General features: G+C 48.3%; 2 protein-coding genes across 7 annotated transcripts in view; one reads left to right on the forward strand and one right to left on the reverse strand.

The window, feature by feature from the left end:
* The window catches only part of FOXJ2 (forkhead box J2), a 56680-nt gene that overhangs the window by 8967 nt on the left and 24979 nt on the right, over positions 1-22734 (reverse strand). For 5 of the 6 annotated variants that reach the window (XM_065571454.1, XM_065571443.1, XM_065571434.1 and 2 more), the window contains 5 exons: positions 20071-20391; positions 18407-18508; positions 17652-17852; positions 16709-16807; positions 13585-16145 (listed from right to left, as the gene is read on the reverse strand). In XM_065571454.1, coding sequence (XP_065427526.1) covers positions 16057-16145; positions 16709-16807; positions 17652-17852; positions 18407-18508; positions 20071-20391 — 812 coding nt within the window. In that variant the 3' untranslated portion in view covers positions 13585-16056. Of the gene's footprint in view, positions 1-13584; positions 16146-16708; positions 16808-17651; positions 17853-18406; positions 18509-20070; positions 20392-22734 lie in introns of those variants that run through there. The other variant, XM_042840795.2, reaches the window with a different exon arrangement.
* Positions 4658-14326, forward strand: LOC101949699 (C3a anaphylatoxin chemotactic receptor-like). Its single transcript, XM_005307850.5, has 2 exons — positions 4658-5070; positions 7996-14326. Exon 2 carries the CDS (start codon positions 8008-8010, stop codon positions 9184-9186), a length of 1179 nt encoding a protein of 392 aa, XP_005307907.1. The 5' UTR covers positions 4658-5070; positions 7996-8007; the 3' UTR covers positions 9187-14326.

The raw sequence follows: 22734 nt of genomic DNA on the forward strand, positions 1-22734 counted from the left end.
TTAAAAGACAGGAAACAGTGTAGGAATAAATGATCAGTTTTCACAGTGGAGAGAGGTAAATAGTGGGGTCCCCCCAGCATCTCTGGTCGGACTAGTTCTGTTCAACATATTCATAAATGATCTGGAAAAAGGAGTAAACAGTAAGATGGCAAAGTTTGCAGGCGATACAAAAATCACTCAAGACAGTTAATTCCAAAGCTGACTGCAAAGGGTTACAAAGGGATCTCATAAAACTGGGTGACTTGGCAACAAAAGGTGAAATTCAGTGTTAATAAATGCAAAGTTATGCACTGCAGTGACAGGCAGATAATTAAAAACACAAACATTTCCCATTACATTTGGGGTAGTTACATGCTGCCTTTCTGCTGTGCATCATGCAATGGACAGAATGAAGAGGCTGAAAGACTGACTGATCTATATGAAGTGAAAAGGTTCAACAGTGCAGCTCTTTCACTAGCTCCTAGGGCTGTCTTCCCTACAGAGGGTCTTGATTTCATATCTGACTTTCGTGCAGGCAGCTCCTCCTCTCTCTCCAGGCTATACAGGTAGGAGCCAAACCCTACCAATAAAGTTGATAAATCTTGTGTTTCACCTGAGCAGCTGCCACTGAAAAATAACTCAACACCAGCACCAAAAGGGTTAAACCATAAACATTCACTTTTTGTTTTTATTAAGAAAGCATGAACAAAAATAAACTCGTGAGGCCACACCCCCTCTCCTCTCTCTTTGACACAAAGCATCATGGGCCACACCACAGTGCAAGGGTGTGCAAGGGACTCCTCTCACTTGCAGGCTGATCTCCATTGACTGCATCCCTTCACTCCTGACAGTCTATGTCACCAGCTTGCAGTGCAGTTCCAGTGCGAAGCCCTTTGACCCCATGTGTCCAATCCGATGCCATCTTGCCCACAAATGATGCACGGTATTTCAGGGGTGGGGGGTGAGGCTAATTTGCACACTGACCGGCATATATTTACATATGCAAATGAGGTGCAACTGAATATGCAAACAAGGCAAATGAATATGCAAGTGAGGAGCACTTGACTACACAAAGGAGCCATCTTGGTTTGTTTTCAGGGTTTGTTTTCAGGGTTCGCTGAAAGGCCAAGCGGCCTTCTGAACAACTTCCATGGGCCCGGCTCTTGGGAACATCCCCTGCAAAGCACTGAGTGGCACCTGGAGCGAGGTCATCTCTGCTGCTGTGTGCCACAGAAACCCAACTGAACATGGCTTCGTGGTCTTATCAGTCGCATCCTGGGCAGCAGACAGAACCGCTGGCTAACTCTATGCTGAAGTCGGCTCTGGAATTCCCCACTCCTCTTGGGAATGCTCAATGATGACCACCCCCACTTAAAAAAATTACAACAACAAAAACCAGTACCCCCTACCGTCCCTCAAATCCGAGATTGTCCATCTTCATGACAAAGATCCGGTTGGTTTATCTCAACAGCAAATTCTAAAGCGATGCTAAATTATCTCCCCCACCCTTGGGATGTTGAGTCCCCATGATGGTTTGCTTCCAACTTGGTTGCCCTCACCGAGGGGCTAGGAGGTTACAAAACAGAAAGAGGAAACATGAGGTTTGACAGAACAGAACCACGCTAGAAACAGGGGGACAGCCGGGAGACACAGCTGGGGGAAGCGCAACTCAACCCTCATTCCTGCTTCAACAGCTCTTCTTCCTGCTTTGAAAGTGCTCACACAGAGTCTGGATTTTGGGATGTGCCAACTCTTCACCCTCTCTCTCCAGTGACCTGTGAGGGGTCTGAACCATCCTCCCCATTCCTCCCTTTGGCTGTGCAGTTTAAATATCTGCCCCACACCTCCTGTCCTGTCATCGGTGCTTCTCAAACATAACAACTGTGAAGGCTCACACCTCTTCAACTGGGGGGAGGGGGACGACTCCAATCTCTAACCTACAAGTCCCCAAATCTCCCTCAACTCTGAGCAGTGGCTTCTTCTTTCCATTCTTGGTTCACTCCCCAAATGGGACCCACCGACCGGGTATTTATTCAGACAAGACTCCCTTTGCTTGCATCCTTACACCACAGGCAAGGACAGTCTCCAAAGAAATTAATGGGGGGAATAACTAACTGAACAAGAAGTGAGGGGGTAGGGGGAGTGCTTCCTAATTTGCATGTGTCTTCTTTGGAGATGCAAATAAAAGCCTCACTGCATATTTGTAGGGACGGTGATGGGGGGAGAAATGGTGACGTTAAAAGCCCCAGGGAATTCTATTTGATGTGCTGTACCCGATCCCCCCCAAATGCTTGTGCAAAATACACCTGCTGAATTTCCCCTACTTGACAGGTGGGCTTCACATTCCCAGAGACTGCAAAAGTCAGCATAGAAAACAGGTCAGGATTCCCTCTGATCGCCTTACAAATGGCAGTGTTCTCTGAATCCCAAATGCATCTGTGCTAGAAATTCTCCTTTTTCTGCACTCAGGGCCTCCCTCTCCCAGCTCTGCCCAAATCCCAGCTGTATCTCACCCCCGCAGAGATTCTGCTTTCTTTATCTTCAGGGTCTTCCCTCCTCCTCTTGCCATCCCTTGCTGGCGTGAGAACGATCACAAAGCTCAAATCACCCCTCCAATGTCCCTTTGAGCCCCTGACCTTTACAACATTTACGAAACAACATAATTACAAGCTCCCAGGGTCCACTAGGCTCTCTCACTCCGGTAGCCAATACAACAGATTCACTGGAAAAGAGGGATTGTTAAACACAAAATGAGGGAGGCAGAGAAAGATGCTCTTGAGGTTTCGGCCTTCCGAGGTCTTGTCATGGCACCAGGGAGCCATCTCTCCACCCTCCGCCCCACGCAGGGCACCACGCAATGTGGGGGAGCCGATCTGATGTGTCCGAGGCCAGTGGGGGAGGGCCGTGCTCGATTACTGATAATAATAATGAACAAAAGAAAAAAAGAAGGTAAAACAGGACGCAAGGAAGGATTATCTTCGGCAGCATCTTGCGGTGTCTTCTCTGGCGCAGAGAGAGAATATATATCTATATACAGGCAAGGCAGGGAGGCATGGGCAGCTGGACCTGCGACCTTTCACCCCATGCCCCCCTTCCCTCCCAAGTCCCTCACAAGGGACGGGCTCTCGAGTGTGTAACCCGCTAGGTGATCAAGTCCCAGTCGAAATCGTCGGGGATTTCCTTATTGGCGCCTGGAGGAGGGACTGGAGGCCAGGGGACCAGATGGTGAGTTGAGTGGAGGGGGAAGAGGGAGAGAAGGGGAAAGAGATGGTTAGAGGAGAAGTCAAGCTCTGTCCTACTTGGTTCTTACAAACAATAAAAGGGGAAGGACTAAGGTGGTGTGAACTTCCCCACAAGTGACCTGCTGGGACACATTCCCCCTCAGGCAGCACACGTTGCCACCCCAAGGCAATGTCCTATCAGTGTCCAGATTGGGAGTAGGGGGTCAGGTGGTCTAAGGGTAACTGCAGCAATGGGAGCTTCCCCATGAGCTGCCCTCAACAGTGTTCAGTCAGCATGTAACTAAGGCCTAAGGAGTCTGTCAACATGAGCTTCCTCACAGCAGTGCCCAGGGAGCACCCAACTATGGGAAAGTGGTGTGAAAGGGCAATGAGATGCGGGGGGGTGAGAGGAGTCGGGCAACAGAACTTGCTCTCCCCAGTGCTGTGGCAGTGTCCTGCTGGGGGACCTTCTGCAGTCTAGGCTCCCAAAGCCCTACTCCTGCTCTCTAACAGCAGTTCTGGGCTCTCCACACAGTTCTGCCAATGGCCCTCAGACCTGCCCTGCAGCCCCCCTGCTTCTTCATGACTGGCCCCCTGCCATATAAGGAAATAAAGAGTTCAAATCCATTTCCTCTGTTTGCTTCAGAACAGAAAACAACATCACTGAAAAGAGATGCAAATTCATTTCCTTACAGTTCTGCTGGGGAAAGGGTACAGAGCTTTGTGAAGCTCATTATATTTTTCTTTCCTCTTTTATGTAATTTATTTATGGTGATGTGGTCTGGCTTGAGTGAAAGTCACTGGAAGGTACTAAAGGTATTTTTCATGTGCTGGCCATTGTCATTAGAACCTCATCTACCATTGAGTTACAGACAGACAGAGAAACAGAAATGGCACTTTAGTTGAGTGTAAGGTTTTACACAGACAAATAGAAACACTGTCGAGTTGAATGTAAGGCCCCACTGTGCTTGGCCAATTAATCTGTGTAACTTCTCACTGCATGATATTATTGAGGTAAAAAGTGGAGTAAAAGTAACAAGATTTGACACCTACATGAATCGAAAGCTGTAGTATTTTCAGTGATGCTACCTACGGTAAAAAATGGCTGAGGCTAATAGTCCTCATGCTTCAGAGTAAAATCTGATCATCAGCTGGTGGTTGGGAAGAAATTTCCTTGCAGTGAGGTGCATTATAGGGTTTTGTGTCTTCTTTTTGAGGCATCTGGCACTCGCCTCTGTTGGACATGATATTCCAAATTAGATGGACCAGGTTAACAGGAGTTAGAATATAAGATTAGATGGATCCAATATACAGGAGACAGGATACACGACCAGATGGATCAATGTTCTGATCTGGTACACCAAGAAGTGGGATACTAGACAAAATAGACCAGTAATGTGATGTGGTCCAGCAGGCTAGTTCAGGGATACTGAACTAGATGGAGCAATGATCTGTGTTAGCTTGGCAAGAGGCAAGAGACAAAATCTACAGCTTTGACCTCATGTGGTGAGTCCAATTTTCTTATGAAAACTTTGATTTCCTATAGGTATATCTATGCTCCCTAATAATTTCTAGGTCTGCTTACTCTTCCATTCCTTCTTGTCGTAAGCACCATACTTGCCCACATGCCACTGTTTCAGCATCAGGCCAGATATTTCGCAGCTCATGTTATTTGATTACAGAAGTGACTCATTCTTGTCCTTCCGCTTGGGTGCAAAAAATCTTAAGATAACGGGCTTAAAAAAAAAGTCAGTTCCTAAACTGACCATATATGTTGTTCTCTGATGACTCCAGAGCCAGTGCTTAAGACAAGACCTATGATCACAGTGGTTCTTGCTCCCCAGTCCATTGAGGAATCTGCTCTACCGGGGTATGTACAAAAGACAGACAGCATTCTGTCTTTCTGTTCTGCAATTTCTCTATCACTCTTAAAGCATCTCTCTCTCCCTATGCCTCTCTCTTTTAGGGATCTAGAAAACATTGGGTGGGAGAGTGTGACAGGACCCTCTAGATGGATTCATCCAGCTCCCTGTCTTGGAACAGGATTGATTTCAGTTGGTATAAAGCATCTTCTTTTGACTAGCCACTATATATATTCTGAGAGGCAGCTTGGTCCAGTGGCCAGGGCAGCGTTCTCTCTTGGCTCTGTGTGTGTATCAGCGAAGGAGGTTCTCCAGAGCAGCACCCCCACAGGAAGGATAAGGGACCTGCTAGTACAGTAGCAGGACAGGGGTGATCTCTAGCTGGAATAATAATGGCCTGTGATTTGGAGTTGAAGGAGCAGGCGTTTAGCCTCAGCCCTCCAAGGGGTGTGTGGTTTATACAGTAACTTTGCCTCCTGCCTGCAGAACTGGGATTTATTACACTTGATGAGGAATAGTGAGACCTGGGTTCAAGTCCATCTGTGTCACTGACTCCATGAGGGGATATCATTTAAAGTGCATTTCTGCTCTGAAAAGCAGCATTGACCATCTCTCTCAAGGATTTATGTCTGTACGTATCAAATGCAATCTGGTGACAAGTAAAACAATGTCCTTTTGGTCTAACTCCCAGCCCAACAAACTTGGGGCTTGTCTTCACAAACGGTGATACAGGGCCGCAGTAGCACCAGTGCAGTGCTTATTGAGGAAGCTCCTATGCCAACGGGAGAGCTTCTCCCACCTGAGTAGTAAATCCATCTCCCCGGGAGGCAGCAGGTGTGTTGGTGGGAGAAGCTCTCCTATTGATGTAGCGCAGTCCAGACAGGGGACTAGGTCAATGTAACTATGTCGCTCAGGCCTGTGGATTTTTCACACCCTGGAGCGATGCAGTTATACAGATATAGGTCTGTAGCGTAGACTTGGCCTTGTTCTGGGATCTTGGAATGCACACCTCAAATAAATTCCAAATGCTACTTTTCCTCAGTGGTCTCTATGACCACGTCACCCCCTCACCCACCACCCCTTTGTTTCCCTCATTGGGTCTCCCATCTTCACTGTATCGAATACAAACTACTAGTCTTTACTTTGAAGGCAGCTTAGCCCTCCCTTACCAAGCCTTTATCGGCCATTTTCCTCAAGCACCTTCATGCTTTCAGCTATGCTGCCCCTTATCTTGGGAGCAGCTCCCGCATCACAATCCATAGCGTCCCTACTTAAAACTCACCTCTGCTGTGATGCCTAAATCTCTTGACAATGGGTAGGCAGCTGATGTGGTAAGACTGCTGCTTATTATGTTAATCATTATTGTTTCATTGTTTACCTTGTCCTCCCCTCCTTTCTGTTTCATCCATCTTCTGTCTCATCGTATGTTACAGACTGTAAACTCTTTGGGGCAGGGCCTGTTTGATTTTTATTGTATATGTTCAGTGCCTGATTGGAGCCCAGTTGCTAGTGTAACAGAAATGTATAATGATGATAATAATCATAACAGAATCACGCTGGGTTCTGTCCTTCTAATGCTTCACCAGCAATACTGAAGATGTTGCATGCTGAATTAGACCCTTGGTGACCCCTGTGCAACTTCACTTTATTCCTATCATACCCTGAGTGATACTTCTGCAACCTGATTCTCTTTATGGGTCTGGCATCGGTCTACCTGCCTGGAACTTGTAAACAATTCTGTTAATGCACAGGAAGAAATAGAATCAAGCTCCCTCTCACTGAGCTATCTTGGCTCTGCTAGGGGAACACGAGTGGAAAGCAGTCAAAACTATTTTAGTCAATCACGTGAGTAAATCTGGCTCTGAACACATCCAAGGGCTGAGGGAGAGGTGTTGTTTTTACACTGCCACTTTTCAGAGTAAAACTGTACTTTAATCTCTCTGTGCCTCTTTCTTCATCTGGAGATAATCACAGACTCATAGGACTGGAAGGGACCTCGAGAAGTCATCTAGTCCAGTCCCCTGCACTCATGGCAGGACTAAGTGCTACATAATCACACTTTCTGATTTATGTAGATGTCTTTGAGATCTATTAAGTACTGTTATTACTCCATATTCCAATTTCTCCTCTTCTCTCAATAGACCTCTTTATTTACCTTTCCTTTTTCGATCCATCTATTTCTTACTCTTCATGCTGTGTCGCTCCTTCCTTGGAATAGTGGGGGTTGGGAGATGCTCAGGTTTAAGCTGCATTGGGTAGGAAAGCAGGGGAGAAGGAAGGTTTCACAAGACTTTTGCTGGAAATGTCCCCTTCTGTATGGAATCGCTGACTCCACCGTTCTAGTTGTTACATCATGGAAACAGTTGCAAATCAGAGGCTCCTGGGAATAAAAAAATTGCTTTCAAGGCATAAACCTCACCACCCAAGAGAGAGGGAACCACTTCTATTTTAAAGGAAAGCGGAACTAAGACTGAGTTTTTGCAGTAAAAGAGAGAATTATATATATCTTTTATAGAGAGTTAAAAGGAGATGAGGAGGGACAGCTGGAATTAGGGTAACTGAGAGTGTAAATAAAGGATAATCTCTACTAAGGATAGTACTGGCATTAAAGGTGATTTTGGACATAGGAGAACCTGAGTACACCAACACTTACACTGTGGCACTATGACCACTTCTAGTGGCTAGACCACATAGAGACGTAGGATTTTGCTACAGCCTTTGCACTAGTACAGCCAGGTCTTCCTGCTCAGGCAGTAGGTGGGACTTGTGCTTTCATATTGATAGCTTCTAGGTTCAATCCCGACTGCTGACAACCCACACAAGGATGTTCTGATACATACAGAAAGTGTAATCTTGGGGATGGGCACATACAGCTGGCAGTGGGGTGTGTTAATGGGGTTAATAGCAAATGATCTTCTATTTTTTCCCACCAGTATCTAAAGACTATGTCTCTGCTCCTGAGGAGTAACAGCACATACAAGCCAGATGATGGTGCCACACTACAGTACACGCCAGAAATCATTGGTTCCTTAATTATCTTCATTCTCACCTTTATCCTGGGCCTCCTGGGCAATGGCTTGGTGATCTGGGTGGCTGGCCTGAAAATGAAGCGGACCGTGAACACTGTGTGGTTCCTGCACCTTGCCATCGCTGACTTCCTGTGCTGCTTGTCTCTGCCATTCTCCATCATTCACCTGATCCTCCATGAGTACTGGCCATATGGCCGCTTCCTCTGCAAGGTTATCCCATCAGCCATCATCCTCAACATGTTTGCCAGCGTCTTCCTCCTCACTGCCATCAGCATTGACCGGTGCCTGATGGTGATGAAGCCAGTTTGGTGTCAGAACCACCGTAACGTGAGGCTTGCATCAGTGATGTGCGGCTGTATCTGGCTCTTGGCTTTCGTTATGTGTTGTCCTGCCTTCCTCTACCGTGAGACCTTCGAAGATGTATTCGGCAAAACTGTTTGTAGTTATCAATTTGGAGATGATAGGGATTTCATGGATTATGGGAATGATTCAGCCATGAGCTCTGGCATATCCCCAGATGAATATTCTGTTTTTTTCTCCAGCGGTGATATTCCTGGCAGCCTTTACAATGATACTGACTTCCTGGGAAACTTAAATGATGACTTCTCCAACAGCAGTCGGCCAATCACCCCACTGATCATCGGTATTACCAGGATTGTCTTTGGCTTCCTCCTTCCCTTTATCATAATGACAGCTTGCTACATCCTTATAGTCGTCAAGATGCATGGAGCCCAATTTACCAAACCCCGTGGTAAGACACTGCGAGTGATCCTGGTTGTGGTGGTTGCCTTCTTTGTCTGTTGGGCTCCATTCCATGTAGTTGGGGCATTGTCTCTCCTAGCTATGCCAGGCACTGGATTTAGGGAGGCAGTAGCACTGTGGGACCACCTCTCTACAGCACTAGCCTATGCCAACAGCTGCATCAACCCTTTGCTCTACGTATTTGTGGGGCGGGACTTCAGGCAGAAGGCACGCCAATCGGTGCAGGGCATCTTGGAGGGCGCCTTCAGCGAGGAAGTTACACGCTCCACTTCCTACTCACGGGACAGGACCAAGACTTCAGCATACAGGGATATCAGCAGCAACACCCTCTAAAACGGGGCTTCCAGACAGCATTACCGGGGCAGGGGGGACATTTGCACTTTCCATGGCAGTGACTTTTTGCTTTAGGACAGCAGAGCCAGAACAGTGAGTTTGACAATTATCTGTATGGGATGCCCATGGTGACTGGGGCAGTTCCAAGCAAGCCAACCTCCCCTTTAATAGCCTCCTGAAGAGAGGAGAGTTAGACATGCCAAAAAAAAAAAAAAAGACATACAAGGGAGGCAGAGAGCCCACAATTTGAGAGAGAGAGAAGTGCACTTGTGAGAAGATTATGTAGTTACTCCTTGACATTACTAAATAAGAATGTGGTTGCAGAATATCTATGTACTACATTTATTGAGCATGTATCACATCATCTCTACCTGCTAAATTACAGGGAGAAGTTATTTCGACATTTCTCCTTGGAATTTGTCATTGTACCTTCCCCCACCCTTAACTGTGCTTCAGCTGGGACCCTGACCTTTTTTCACAGCAGTGCCCAGAAGGAGTGTACTCTGGGAATTCTAGTTTTCCTCACAACAGTACATTGTAGCAGACATCCCCTACCTGCTCATCAGCATTGGAAGCTGCCTTTCAGGCCAGTATTCCTAGGGCCTTTCAGTTTCAGTTAACCATGGCCATCCACCCTACTATTCCTGTCCCCAAAGGGCCACTTCTCTTATTTTCATGGCAGCTCAAGGAGAGTTTCTACATCCAGCTAATACATCACTGCACAGAATCAGTAACTGGGGCATAAGGGGCAATTTTCTGAAAAACAAACCTCATGCTGTGGACATGGGTTCATTAGAAATAGGACCCTCCTTTATGGCTTTAGAAGGTCCCCTTGATATTACAGCCTGAGATACAGTGATGATGCAATTGAGGTAAGTCCCACCAATCATGAAGATGTCCCTACTGCATCTAAAGCAGCTGGATACCCAAGTAATCAGAGCACCGACTGCCATCCAGCAAGTAACCCTGAGCAGGCTGGAACTGAGTCACCCCTTCTGTAAAATTTCAGAAGTGAGATGGCTCGGAAGGTGGTGTGCCTGAATTCAAACTGTATGCTTCTATTAGACACGAGAAAGGACTGAGAGATATGGAAGGAAGTGACCACACAAAAACACACAGTGCTGTAAATACTCATGCACACAAACAGCCTGTTGTTTCCTTCAGTGCAAAATCTTAGAGATGCGCCAAACCCGCAGTTCTGATCAGATATAAACTTCCCCAATGCTTAGAGTATTCCAAATGTAGAATTCGACTAGATGTGCAAAGTAAAAGATGCATATGGAAAAGTTTTAAAGCAAGGGAGCGCTATCTATACACATGGACACTACCATGACTCCCAAGTCTCTGAGTGTAAATAAATGCTGCACCAAACAGTGGTGACATCATGGTAAGGGTCTACTCTGCACCACAAAGCAGGAAGTGGGGTGGCTGAGGCATTTTTAGAACCAATAACAGAAATATCCAAAACATGAGACTTGGTAGCAATGGGGGATTTTAACTACCCAGATATTTGTTAGGAAAGTGACACAGCAAACCACAAAATTCCCGTGAGTCTTGGAATGTATTGGGGCATCTTTTTGTTTCAGAAGGTGGAACAAGTAACAAGTGGGGCAGCTATTTTAGCCTTGATTCTGACGAACAGGGAGGAAATTGTTGCAGATCTGAAGGTAGAAGGCAAACTGGGTGAAAGTGATCATGATACGCGAGATTTAATGATTCAAAGGAAAGGAAGGAGTGAAGTAATGGACTTCCAAAAAGCAGCCTTTAACTAACTCAGAGAACTGGTAGGTAGGGTCGCCTGGGAAGAAAATCTAAGGGAAAAAGGAGTTCAGCAGAGTTGGCAATTTCTTAGAGAGACAATATTAAAGGTACAACTGCAAATTATCCTGACGGAAGGAAATATAGGAAGAATAGTAAGAGGCCAATATAGCTCCATCAGGAGCTCTTTAATGATGTGGAAACCAAAAAAGAATCCTACAAAGAGTGGAAATGTGGATAAATAGCTAAGGATGAATGCAAAAGAATAGCACAAGCATGTAGGAACCAAATCAAAAAAGCTAAGGCACAAAATTAATTACACCCAGCAAGGGACATAAAAGGCAATAAGAAAAGGAACTACAAATGTATTAGGAGCAAGGGAAAGGAGAAGGAAAGTGTAAGGCCACTACTTAGTGGAGAAGGAGAGCTAATAACTGAGACATAGAGAAGGCAGAGGTGTTCAATGCCTATTTTACTTCAATCTTCACTAATAAGGTTAATCGTAAGACAATGTTTAAGACAATTAATATTAACAACAAGGGGCAAGGAACACAAGACAGAATAGGAAGAACACATTAAAGATTATTTAGGTAAGTTAGCTGTATTCAAGTCAGAAGGGCCTCACAAAATTCAAGTTAGGATATTTAAGGAACTAGTTGAAGCAATCTCTGAACTGCTAGCAATTATCTTTGAGAACTCATGGAGGGCAGGTGAGGTCCCAGAAAGCTGGAGAAGGGCAAACTTAGTACTTATATTTAAAAAGAGGAACAAAAAGGACTCAGGAGATTATAGACCAGTTAGCCTAACTTCAATATCTGGAAAGATACTGAAACAGATTATTAAACAATAAATTTGTGAGCACCTAGTGGATAATAGAGTGGTAAGTAACAACCAACATGGATTTGCCAAGAACAAATCATGCCAAACCAACCTAGTTTCCTTCTTTGACACTGTTGCTAGCGTAGTGAATGGGGAGCAAGGGAGGGATAGCAGTAGACGTGATATATCTTGACTTTAGTACGGTTTTGACACGTGTCATATGACATTCTCATAAGCAAACTAGGGAAATGTGGTCTAGATTAAGTTACTATAAGACAGATGCACAAGTGGTTGAAACACTGTACTCACTCAAGGAATTATCAATGGTTTGCTGTCAAAATGGGGAAGGCGGGGGAAGAATATCTCATGGATACGCACTGGGGTCAGTCTTGGGTCTGGTGCTATTCAATATTTTCATTAATGGCTTGGATAATAGAGAGTGTACTTGTGAATTTTGCAGATGACATCATGCTGGGAGGGGTTGCAAAGGTTTTAGAGGACAGGATTAGAATCCAAAATGACCTTAATAAATTGTAGAATTGGTCTGAATTCAACAAAATGAAATTCAATCACCCAAATGCAAAGTACTTCATTTAAGAAAGAAAAATCCAATGCACACCTACAAAAATGGCAATAAGTGGCTACAGGGAGTACTGTAGAAAAGTATCTGGGGTTATACTGGATCACAAATTGAATACGAGCCAACACTGTGAAGGCTAATGTTCTAGCGTGTATTAATATGAGTGTTGTATTTAAGACATAGGAAGTAACTGTCCCATTCTACTCAGCCCTAGTAAGGTCTCACGTGGAGTACTGTGTTCAGTTTTGGGCACCACAGTTTAACTACTAACTGTGGTTTGTAACCTATTGCTGTACAAAATGACTGGAGGTAAGCCTAACTTCAGTACCAGACAAACTGGTTGAAACAATAGTAAAGAACAGATTATCAAACACAGAGATGAACGTGATATGTTGGGGAAGAGCCCACATGGCGTTTGCAAAGAGAAATCATGCCTCACCAATCTACTAGAATTCTTGGAGGTGTCAACAAGCACATGGACAAGGGTGATCCAGTGGCTATAGTTTACTTGGAGATTCAGAAAGCCTTTGATAAAGTCCCACACCAAAGTCTCTTAAGCAAAGTAAGTAGTCATGGGATAAGAGAGAAAGTCCTCTCGTGGATCAGTAACTGGTTAAAAGACAGGAAACAGTGTAGGAATAAATGATCAGTTTTCACAATGGAGAGAGGTAAATAGTGGGGTCCTCCCAGCATCTCTGGTGGGACTAGTTCTGTTCAACATATTCATAAATGATCTGGAAAAAGGAGTAAACAGTAAGAAGGCAAGGTTTGCATGCAATACAAAAATCACTCAAGACAGTTAATTCCAAAGCTGACTGCAAAGGGATCTCATAAAACTGGGTGACTTGGCAACAAAAGGTGAAATTCAGTGTTAATAAATGCAAAGTTATGCACTGCAGCGACAGGCAAATAATTAAAAACACAAACATTTCCCATTACATTTGGGGTAGTTCCATGCTGCCTTTCTGCTGTGCATCATGCAATGGACAGAATGAACAGGCGAAAGACTGACTGATCTATATGAAGTGAAAAGGTTCAACGGTGCAGCTCTTTCACTAGCTCCTAGGGCTGTCTTCCCTACAGAGGGTCTTGATTTCATATCTGACTTCGGTGCAGGCAGCTCCTCCTCTCTCTCCAGGCTATACAGGTAGGAGCCAAACCCTACCAATAAAGTTGATAAATCTTGTGTTTCACCTGAGCAGCCGCCACTGAAAAATAACTCAACACCAGAACCAAAAGGGTTAAACCATAAACATTCACTTTTTGTTTTTATTAAGAAAGCATGCACAAAAATAAACTCGTGAGGCCACACCCCCTCTCCTCTCTCTTTGACACAAAGCATCATGGGCCACACCACAGTGCAAGGGTGTGCAAGGGACTCCTCTCACTTGCAGGCTGATCTCCGTTGACTGCATCCCTTCACTCCTGACAGTCTATGTCACCAGCTTGCAGTGCAGTTCCAGTGCGAAGCCCTTTGACTCCATGCGTCCAATCCAACGCCATCTTGCCCACAAATGATGCACGGTATTTCAGGGGTGGGGGGCGAGGCTAATTTGCACACTGACCGGCATATATTTACATATGCAAATGAGGCGCAACTGAATATGCAAACAAGGCAAATGAATATGCAAGTGAGGAGCACTTGACTACACAAAGGAGCCATCTTGGTTTGTTTTCAGGGTTCTCTGAAAGGCCAAGCAGCCTTCTGAACAACTTCCACAGGCCCGGCTCTTGGGAACATCCCCTGCAAAGCACTGAGTGGCATCTGTAGGGAGGTCATCTCTGCTGCTGTGTGCCACAGAAACCCAACTGAACATGGCTTCCTGGTCTTGGCATTCCCGTCCTGGGCAGCAGACAGAACCGCTGGCTAACTCCATGCTGAAGTCGGCTCTGGAATTCCCCACTCCTCTTGGGAATGCTCAATGATGACCACCCCCACTTAAAAAAACCAACAACAACAAAAAACAGTGCCCCCCACCCCCCGTCAAATCCAAGAATGTCCATCTTCCCGACAAAGATCCAATTGGTTTATCTCAACAGCAAATTATATAGCGATGCTAAATTATCTCCCCCACCCTTGGGATGTTGAGTCCCCATGATGGTTTGCTTCCAACTTGGTTCCCCTCACCGATAAACGGGGGCTAGGGGGTTACAAAACAGAAAGAGGAAACATGAGGTTTGACAGAACAGAGCCACGCTAGAAACAGGGGGACAGCTGGGGGAAGGGCAACTCAACCCTCATTCCTGCTTCAACAGCTCTTCTTCCTGCTTTGCAAGTGCTCACACAGAGTCTGGATTTTGGGATGTACCAACTCTTCACCCTCTCTCCAGTGATGTGTGAGGGGTCTGACCCATCCTCCCCATTCGTCCCTTTGGCTGCGAAGTTTAAATATCTGCCCCACACCTCCTGTCCTGTCATCGGTGCTTCTCAAATATAACAATTGTGAAGCCTCACACCTCTTCAACTGGGGAGAGGGGGACGGGACTCCAATCTCTAACCTACAAGTCCCCAAATCTCCCTCAACTCTGAGCAGTGGCTTCTTCTTTCCATCCTTGGTTCACTCCCCAAATGGGACCCACCGACCGGGTATTTATTCAGACAAGACTCCCTTTGCTTGCATCCTTACACCACAGGCAAGGACAGTCTCCAAAGAAATTAATGGGGGAAATAACTAACTGAATAAGAACTCAGGGGGTGTCTTCTTTGGAGATGCAATTTGCATGTGTCTTCTTTGGAGATGCAAATAAAAACCTCACTGCATATTTGTAGGGACGGAGATGGGGGGGAGGGGAAATGGTGACGTTAAAAGCCCCGGGGAATTCTATTTGATGTGCTGTACCCAATCCCCCCAATGCTTGTGCAAAATACACCTGCTGAGCTTCCCCTACTTGACAGGTGGGCTTCACATTCCCAGAGACTGCAAAAGTCAGCATAGAAAACAGGTCAGGATTCCCTCTGATCTCCTTACAAATGGCAGTGTTCTCTGAATCCCAAATGCATCTGTGCTAGAAATTCTCCTTTTTCTGCACTCAGGGCTTCCCTCTCCCAGCTCGGCCCAAATCCCAGCTGTATCTCACCCCCGCAGAGATTCTGCTTTCTTTATCTTCAGGGTCTTCCCTCCTCCTCTTGCCGTCCCTTGCTGGTGTGAGAACGATCACAAAGCTAAAATCACCCCTCCAATGTCCCTTTGAGCCCCTGACCTTTACAACATTTACGAAACAACATAATTACAGGCTCCCAGGGTCCACTAGGCTCTCTCACTCCGGTAGCCAATACAACACATTCACCGGCAAAGAGGGATTGTAAAACGCAAAATGAGGGAGGCAGAGAAAGATGCTCTTGAGGTTTCGGCCTTCCGAGGTCTTGTCATGGCACCAGGGAGCCATCTCTCCACCCTCCGCCCCACGCAGGGCACCACGCAATGTGGGGAAGCTGATCTGATGTGTCCGAGGCCAGTGGGGGAGGGCTGTGCTCGATTACTGATAATAATAATAATAATGAACAAAAGAAAAAAAGAAGGTAAAACAGGACGCAAGGAAGGATTATCTTCGGCAGCATCTTGCGGTGTCTTCTCTGGCGCAGAGAGAGAATATATATCTATATACAGGCAAGGCAGGGAGGCATGGGCAGCTGGACCTGCGACCTTTCACCCCATGCCCCCCTTCCCTCCCAAGTCCCTCACAAGGGACGGGCTCTCGAGTCTGTTAACATGCTAGGTGATCAAGTCCCAGTCGAAATCGTCGGGGATTTCCTCATTGGCGCCTGGAGGAGGGACTGGAGGCCGGGGGACCAGATGGTGAGCTGAGTGGAGGGGAAAGAGGGAGAAAAGGGGAAAGAGATGTTAGAGGAGAAGTCAAGCTCTGTCCTACTAGGTTCTTGGGAACAATAAAAGGGGAAGGACTCAGGTGGCGTGAACTTCCCCACAGCAGTGACCTGCCAGGACACATTCCCCCTCAGGCAGCACACGTTGCCACCCCAAGGCAATGTCCTATCAGTGTCCAGATTGGGAGTAGGGGGTCAGGTGGTCTAAGGGTAACTGCAGCAATGGGAGCTTCCCCATGAGCTGCCCTCAACAGTGTTCAATCAGCATCTAACTATGGCCTAAGGAGTCTGTCAACATGAGCTTCCTCACAGCAGTGCCCAGGGAGCACCCAGCTATGGGAAAGTGGTGTGAATGGGCAACGAGATGGGGGTGGTGAGAGGAGTCGGGCAACAGAACTTGCTGTCCCCTGCAGTCTAGGCTCCCTCAGCCCTACTTCCACTCTCTGACAGCAGAGGGGAAAGGCCCTGCCAGCATGTGCTGCTGGACGGCTGAGATAGCTGGGGTGGGAGTTGTAATAACATGTCATCATTTCACCCCTTACCTGGGCGATTATACCCTGGATTGTCCTGGGTGGAAATCTGGTACATAGGAGATGGCCCGGAGAAGAGATGGGGAGGCTGAGGCTGACCATAAGAGTTCACTGCCAAATGAAAGGGAAAAGAACCATAAATAAATAAATAAATTAATGGAGATATCCCATCTCCTAGAACTGGAAGGGACCTTGAAAGGTCATCGAGTCCAGCCCCCTGCCTTCACAAGCAGGACCAACTACTGATTTTGCCCCTGATCCCCAAGTGGCCCCCGCAAGGATTGAACTCACAACCCTGGGTTTAGCAGGCCAATGCTCAAACCACTGAGCTATCCCTCCCCCATGAGTGATCCCCTCACCCAGCTCGCCTGGCACTGACTGGGCGTCGCAGCTCAGCCGCAGAACAGACTGACTGACACTCGCCAGGGAGAATCAGGAAGTGTTCAATGGACAGGCCCTGACAGTGCATTACAGCTCAGCCATGGTACCAAAACTATCTTGTTATTCTACTGGGTTAAAGTGGGGAATTTTGGCCCATCGCCCCCTCCCTAGACATGTCCAAAGTCGGGTCAAAATCAAGCTGCTGCAAGGCCATGATCTCTCCGCGCTGCCCTTGTCTGCTCCCCATAGTGCATCATCCTACTCTCAATCCTACCACAGGATCTTCAATACAGGGGAGACCGTCTTCTTCTCTCCAGTGCTTAATTTGTGCCAATGCTGGTCAGGGCTGAGCCCCGGCACCTCTTTCATTACAAATTAAGTACTGGATGGGACACAGTCTGTATGAAAGACACTGACAAAGACGGAGTGTTTTTGAGCAGCGTAGCACTGGGCTGTTCAGTGCCATGGTGCTTAGCATGGTGACAAGGTGTCCACCACCTCTACACAACTGGGAATCTGCTTCACCCATTTGCACGGCATCCTGGGTCCCCCTCCTGCCCACCCTCCTGTGTACCTTGGTTCATGGACTGCTCCTGCTTGCCACTATTCAGGGCGCAAGAATCAGAGATTCGGGGGGGCTGCTGAGGGCCCCCCAGGTGAGGGAGCTGACCAGTCTGGGTGAGAAAGTGATTGAGGGAGTCACAGAGGTTGGCAATGTGGTGCTGATCCAGGGTCCAGTTCTTCCGCTCAGCCTGGCGCAGGCTCTCCATCAGCTCTGCGAGGGCAATGGGGGGGGGGGGATGAAATCCAGTTACTTCATGCATATTGCTCCCTCCCCTTGGCTAATCCCTAACCCTATGGGTACTCCCCTGGGAATCCTCCTTTCCTCACACTCAGGGGCTCACCCTTTCCTTTCTCACGGCTGTATCCCCTCATAAAGTCCCTTTCTCCCCACTCAGGGCTTCCCCACCCCATGCGCGCCTCTAATCTCCGCTGTGCACTCTCTGGGGACCTCCCTTTTTCTAGTCGCAGCGTGTTATCTCTGACACATGAGTGGGACAAGCAGCAGCAGGGACTGGGAAGCCATCCATCTATCTTCTAGTTGCCCCCATCAACGCTGTATCTGAGGGCCCCAAAATCTTGAATGGATTTCTCCTCCCCACAATCCATGAGGCAGGGCAATGCTATTATCTCCATTGTACAGATGGGAACTGAGGCCCAGAGAGGCTGAGTGACTTGCCCAAGGTCACACAGGAAGTGTGTGGCACAGCAGGAAACTGAACCTGGGTCTCCCACTGGGCCAAGCAAGAGGTGGGATCTCCCACTGACCTGAGAATTGGGAGTGTTCAATGCTAGACCAGTTCAGCCGGTTCACCATCTTGAAGCTTTCCTTCAGGGAGTCAATGTTGGAGCACCACTCAGGGGGGAATGCTGGAAAGCCAGGCAGACAAGACAGTTACAAGGGAGTAACACCCCTCTTCTCCCACCAGTACCGGGTTTACAATCGCGACAGTGGTGCCGGGCCCATCCACAAAAAGGGGCCTTGACCCAGCCCACTCCCCTTGCGCTGCACCCTCAGCTGCTGGCTCCTATCCACCTCTGGCCACTGCTCACTCCTCTCGGCTGGCCAACCGGCTGAGTGCCCCTCTCCAGCCCCGGTGACTGCCTGCCAGTTACAGGGGCAGAGAGGAGCCCTCAGCCTCTCTCCACCGCTCTGCAAAAGCAGTGGGCTGGGGAAGCCAGCAGCTCCTCCCCCTCTCGCCACTGCAAGGAAACGCCTCCTCCACTGCAGGCACCAGCCCCAGGCAGACAGAGCCGGGTGGGGCCCCAGGGGACGGGACTGCTCTGTGCTCCCAAGCTTCAGCGGTCCTGCTCCCTAGCACTGTGATGGGAGGGGAGATCCCTGCTCTGCGCTGGCTCAGCAGGGCCAGTGAGTGTGCCCAGGGGGCAGGGCGTGAGACAGTGGGTCTGTCGGGGGGTGCTGGGCAATCCGGGAGGCTTGTGTGTTTGGAGTGCTAGGCAGTGGGGGGGCTCTGTTGGGGGGACACTGGGCAGTGGGGGGAGGTCTGTGTGTGTTGGGGTGCGGGGCATTGGGGGGGTCTGTGGCGGGTACTGTGTAGTTGTGGTGAGGGGCTGTGGGGAAGGACACTGGGCAGTGGTGGGTGGGGGAGATCTGTGTGTGTTGGGGCACTAGGGAGTGGGGGTTCTGTGTGGGGTGGTGGGCAGTTGTGGTGGGGCTGTGGACGGTGGAGAGGCACTAGCAGGGGTGGTGGTGTGCAGGGTGCTGTGTATTTGTGGTGGGGGATGGTGTTGGGCATAGTGGGTCTGGGGGGGCGCTGGGCATAGGGAGTCAGGGGGTGTTGGGCGGTGGGGCTGTGTGGCGCAGCATGGGCCCGCCCCTGAGGGGAAGGGGCAGGCTGGCACCACAGGGTCGGGCAGGCCAGTGTGCACCTGGCGACTGCTGGTGTGTAAACAGTGCCCTCGCACTGGGATGGGCAGAGCAGGACCACCTCTGCCATTCCATGCCCCATTTCCCTGGGCCAGACCCTTGCTCCAGGACCAACCTCCCCTCACCATGCTCCATTGCGGCCCACAAATATGTTTGGCGCCGGGCCCACAAAAAGTTAATCCGACCCTGTCTCCCCCCATGTAATACAAAATAAACAGAACCTGGCCCTGTCCATTACTTGCCAAAAGACCCTAAATCTGCACTGGACAGGAATTCAGCTTCCCTGGTCATTCAGTACTCAACTCCCCCCTCATTTCTGCACCCCATGCCTTGTGGGGCTGGATCCCCCTCTGCTGGAGGCGAAAGGGGAATGCAGTTTCCAAGTTCACTCAGACCTCTCCCCCCGGTTTGTATCTCATCTTCTGTAGTGCATGGGCACTGCTGTGAGGGAGCTCACCACTGGAGCCCTGGGCACCCTACTGAACCCCAACACTATCCCAGTCCCCTCTGCCCCCAGCAGCTCCCTTCATTGCCTGCAGCTCACCAAAGCCAGCGTTGTTGATTGAAGCCTGTGACTGCTGGTGCTGCTGGTGTTGGTGCTGCTGTTGCTGTGGGTGGGTGTGCGGGTGGTGCTGCTGGTGCTGGTGGTACCCTCCATGCTGCATTGGGGGTGGGTGCATGGACATCACAGGTGGGGGGCCATAGCCATCGCCACCCTGCTGCTTGCCCCCCTGGGGTGGACAGCCCTCTGGGCTTGGGGTGTGGAGTGGGGGAGCAGCCCCCACTGACGAGGGGCCCTGCTGCTGCTGGTACATGTAGTAGTTGTGATTGGAGGGCTGCATGTCGCCAAGGAGAGAAGAGAAACCTGCAGGGAGAGAGTAACAAGAGTTAAGAAATGTGGGTAAGGTGGCTGCCAAGCTCAAACATCTGCCTGTGTGTGACCTCATCCTACTTACCCTAATAATGCACTCAGTCATTAGAGTGCCCTCTAGAGGCTCAAACAGATAGCACATGACGCAGGCCTTTCCATAGTCTAAGGGTAGGTCCACACTACCCGCCCAATTCGGCGGGTAGAGATCGATCTTCTGGGATCAATTTATCGCGTCTCATCTGGACGCGATCAATCGATCCCAGAAGCGCTCTCCCATCGACTGCAGAACTCCTGCTCGCCAAGAGAAGGAAGCGCTGTCGACGGGGGAGCTGGCCTGCGCCGCGTGGACCCGCAGTAAGTAAACTTAGTTCGATCTAGTCGACTTCAGCTATGCTATTCTCGTAGCTGAAGTTGTGTTTCCTAGATTGATCCCCCGCCCCAGTGTGGACCAGCCCCAAGTCAGTGGTTCTCAAACTGTTGTACGGCTGACCCCTTTCACATAGCAAGCCTCTGAGTGCGACCTCCTCCTTATAAATTAAAAACACTTTTTTATATATTTAACACCATTATAAATGCTGGAGGCAAAGTGGGATTTGGGGTGGAGGTTGACAGCTCATCACCCTCCATGTAATAACCTTGTGACCCCCTGAGGGGTCCCGACCCCCAGTTTGAGAACCACTGGGCTAAGTAATGGCCACGTTTTTATTTAACGCAGTTTTACCAAAATTGAACTAATTCTCCTGAAATATCACATACGTGTGGTTCTGCTAGAGGAGACTGTGTTGCACAAAGCTGAAGTTAGACAAGACGTTTAGATGACGTGAGTGTTGACATGTGAGATTTGGTTCCTTCCTCCCCCACCCCACCCCCGAGTTTCCTTTTGTGGGTATGATATGGTTTTTGTTGTTGTTGTTGCGTTTGTAGTTCAAAAGCACTTGGGCTAGAAACTTTGCCACTTCTCTAATGTAAATAACTAGAGGGCTGCACACTTTGTTGTTTCTGTTGGCTGAGTGCATTGCACACATCAGAGGCTCCTTGCCTTCCTCTATGCCCTCCATAAACTCCTGTGCACCACCCTTCCATCCCCTCTATTTCAGGACTCTGCAACCCTTCCATACCATTCCCCATGCCAGGGGGGTCTGTGTACCCTCATGTCTCCTCCCCCCAATATCACTGTTCCCCATCCCCTCCCCCCATGCTAGGGGCTCTGTATTTCTCCCGTGGCCCTCGGTTCTCCCCCACACTAGAGTCCCCCATCCCCGCCATGCCAAGAATTCTGTGTGAACCCTCATTTCCCCCCTCCTCCCACACCCTCCAACCCCTTCTCATTTCTTTTCTTTCTGTCTGGGACATGTCATTCAAGGTGTCAACATTTTAAAACTGTATTGGAAAGAAGGGAAGAGCTGAGGTGGGGATATTGTTTTGCAGGAAGGTATTAATAATTGTCATCAATTTGTCCTTTGATCTCTAGACAATTACAGAGGTGGCTGAAACTGCTGGATCTGCTAACCAGATACCAGGGGCTCTATGTGCCTGCCATTTTCTCCTTTTGGTTTTCCAGTCTTCACCAAAATCTACAGGGTTCTGCCCATTAATGCCCAGAACATTCCTTGAAATCTTGCAATTGATCAGATGCAGCATTCAAATGTATTGTGCTACTGACAAACATCCTAACACAGAAATGCCTGCCATCAAGCTGAATGTGAGATATTGCTTTGGTTGGCCAACAAGCAAAAAACTCCCAACCCAATCTCAATTTCTCAGGCTTCTTTAGGACACTGTAAAAGTAGCAATAAAAGGGCACATGCACACTTGGTTTTGCCTTCAGAGGTCACCTTTAAATCACTGTTACGAATGAATAATCTCCATTTTTTTGATCTGGGCTTTCTAATACCACTGATTTCAAAAACCTTAACTTGAGGGAAAGGGAGCTTAGTCTCCCTGGCTGGTTCAACCCTTTGGCTCTCAGCTAAGATTGCTAGGGAGGGATTAGCTAGTTTTGGTGATGATGGGAACAAAACGGAGAACAGCCAGACAAGTCACATGCACCACAATTGTTTTCAGTATCAACAGGACCTGAATTTGAGCAATCTAAATGACAGGCCCAGTATACCACTGCCAAATCCCCAAGCTATCCATTCCCTGCAATGGGGCTCCTGAATCGATCATCAAAAGTAGGCTTTGGTTTTACATCTTAACCAACAGCAGCAGCAATATGAGCACAGCACCCCTAGCGCTGTGGTCAGTGCTGACTCAGAGGGGAAAGCACGCCAGCTGAGTCACCAGCACCACTTCTTGCAGCACCGTGAGTTTCCCTTTGGTGTCCAAGTACTGACA

This window comes from Chrysemys picta, chromosome 1 (assembly GCF_011386835.1).
Source record: "Chrysemys picta bellii isolate R12L10 chromosome 1, ASM1138683v2, whole genome shotgun sequence".
In the NCBI taxonomy this organism is placed as follows: domain Eukaryota; kingdom Metazoa; phylum Chordata; order Testudines; family Emydidae; genus Chrysemys; species Chrysemys picta.

Coding starts and splice junctions, on each gene's coding strand:
- LOC101949699 (XM_005307850.5), top strand. CDS start 8,008: ATGTCTCTGCTCCTGAGGAGTAACAGCACATACAAGCCAGATGATGGT.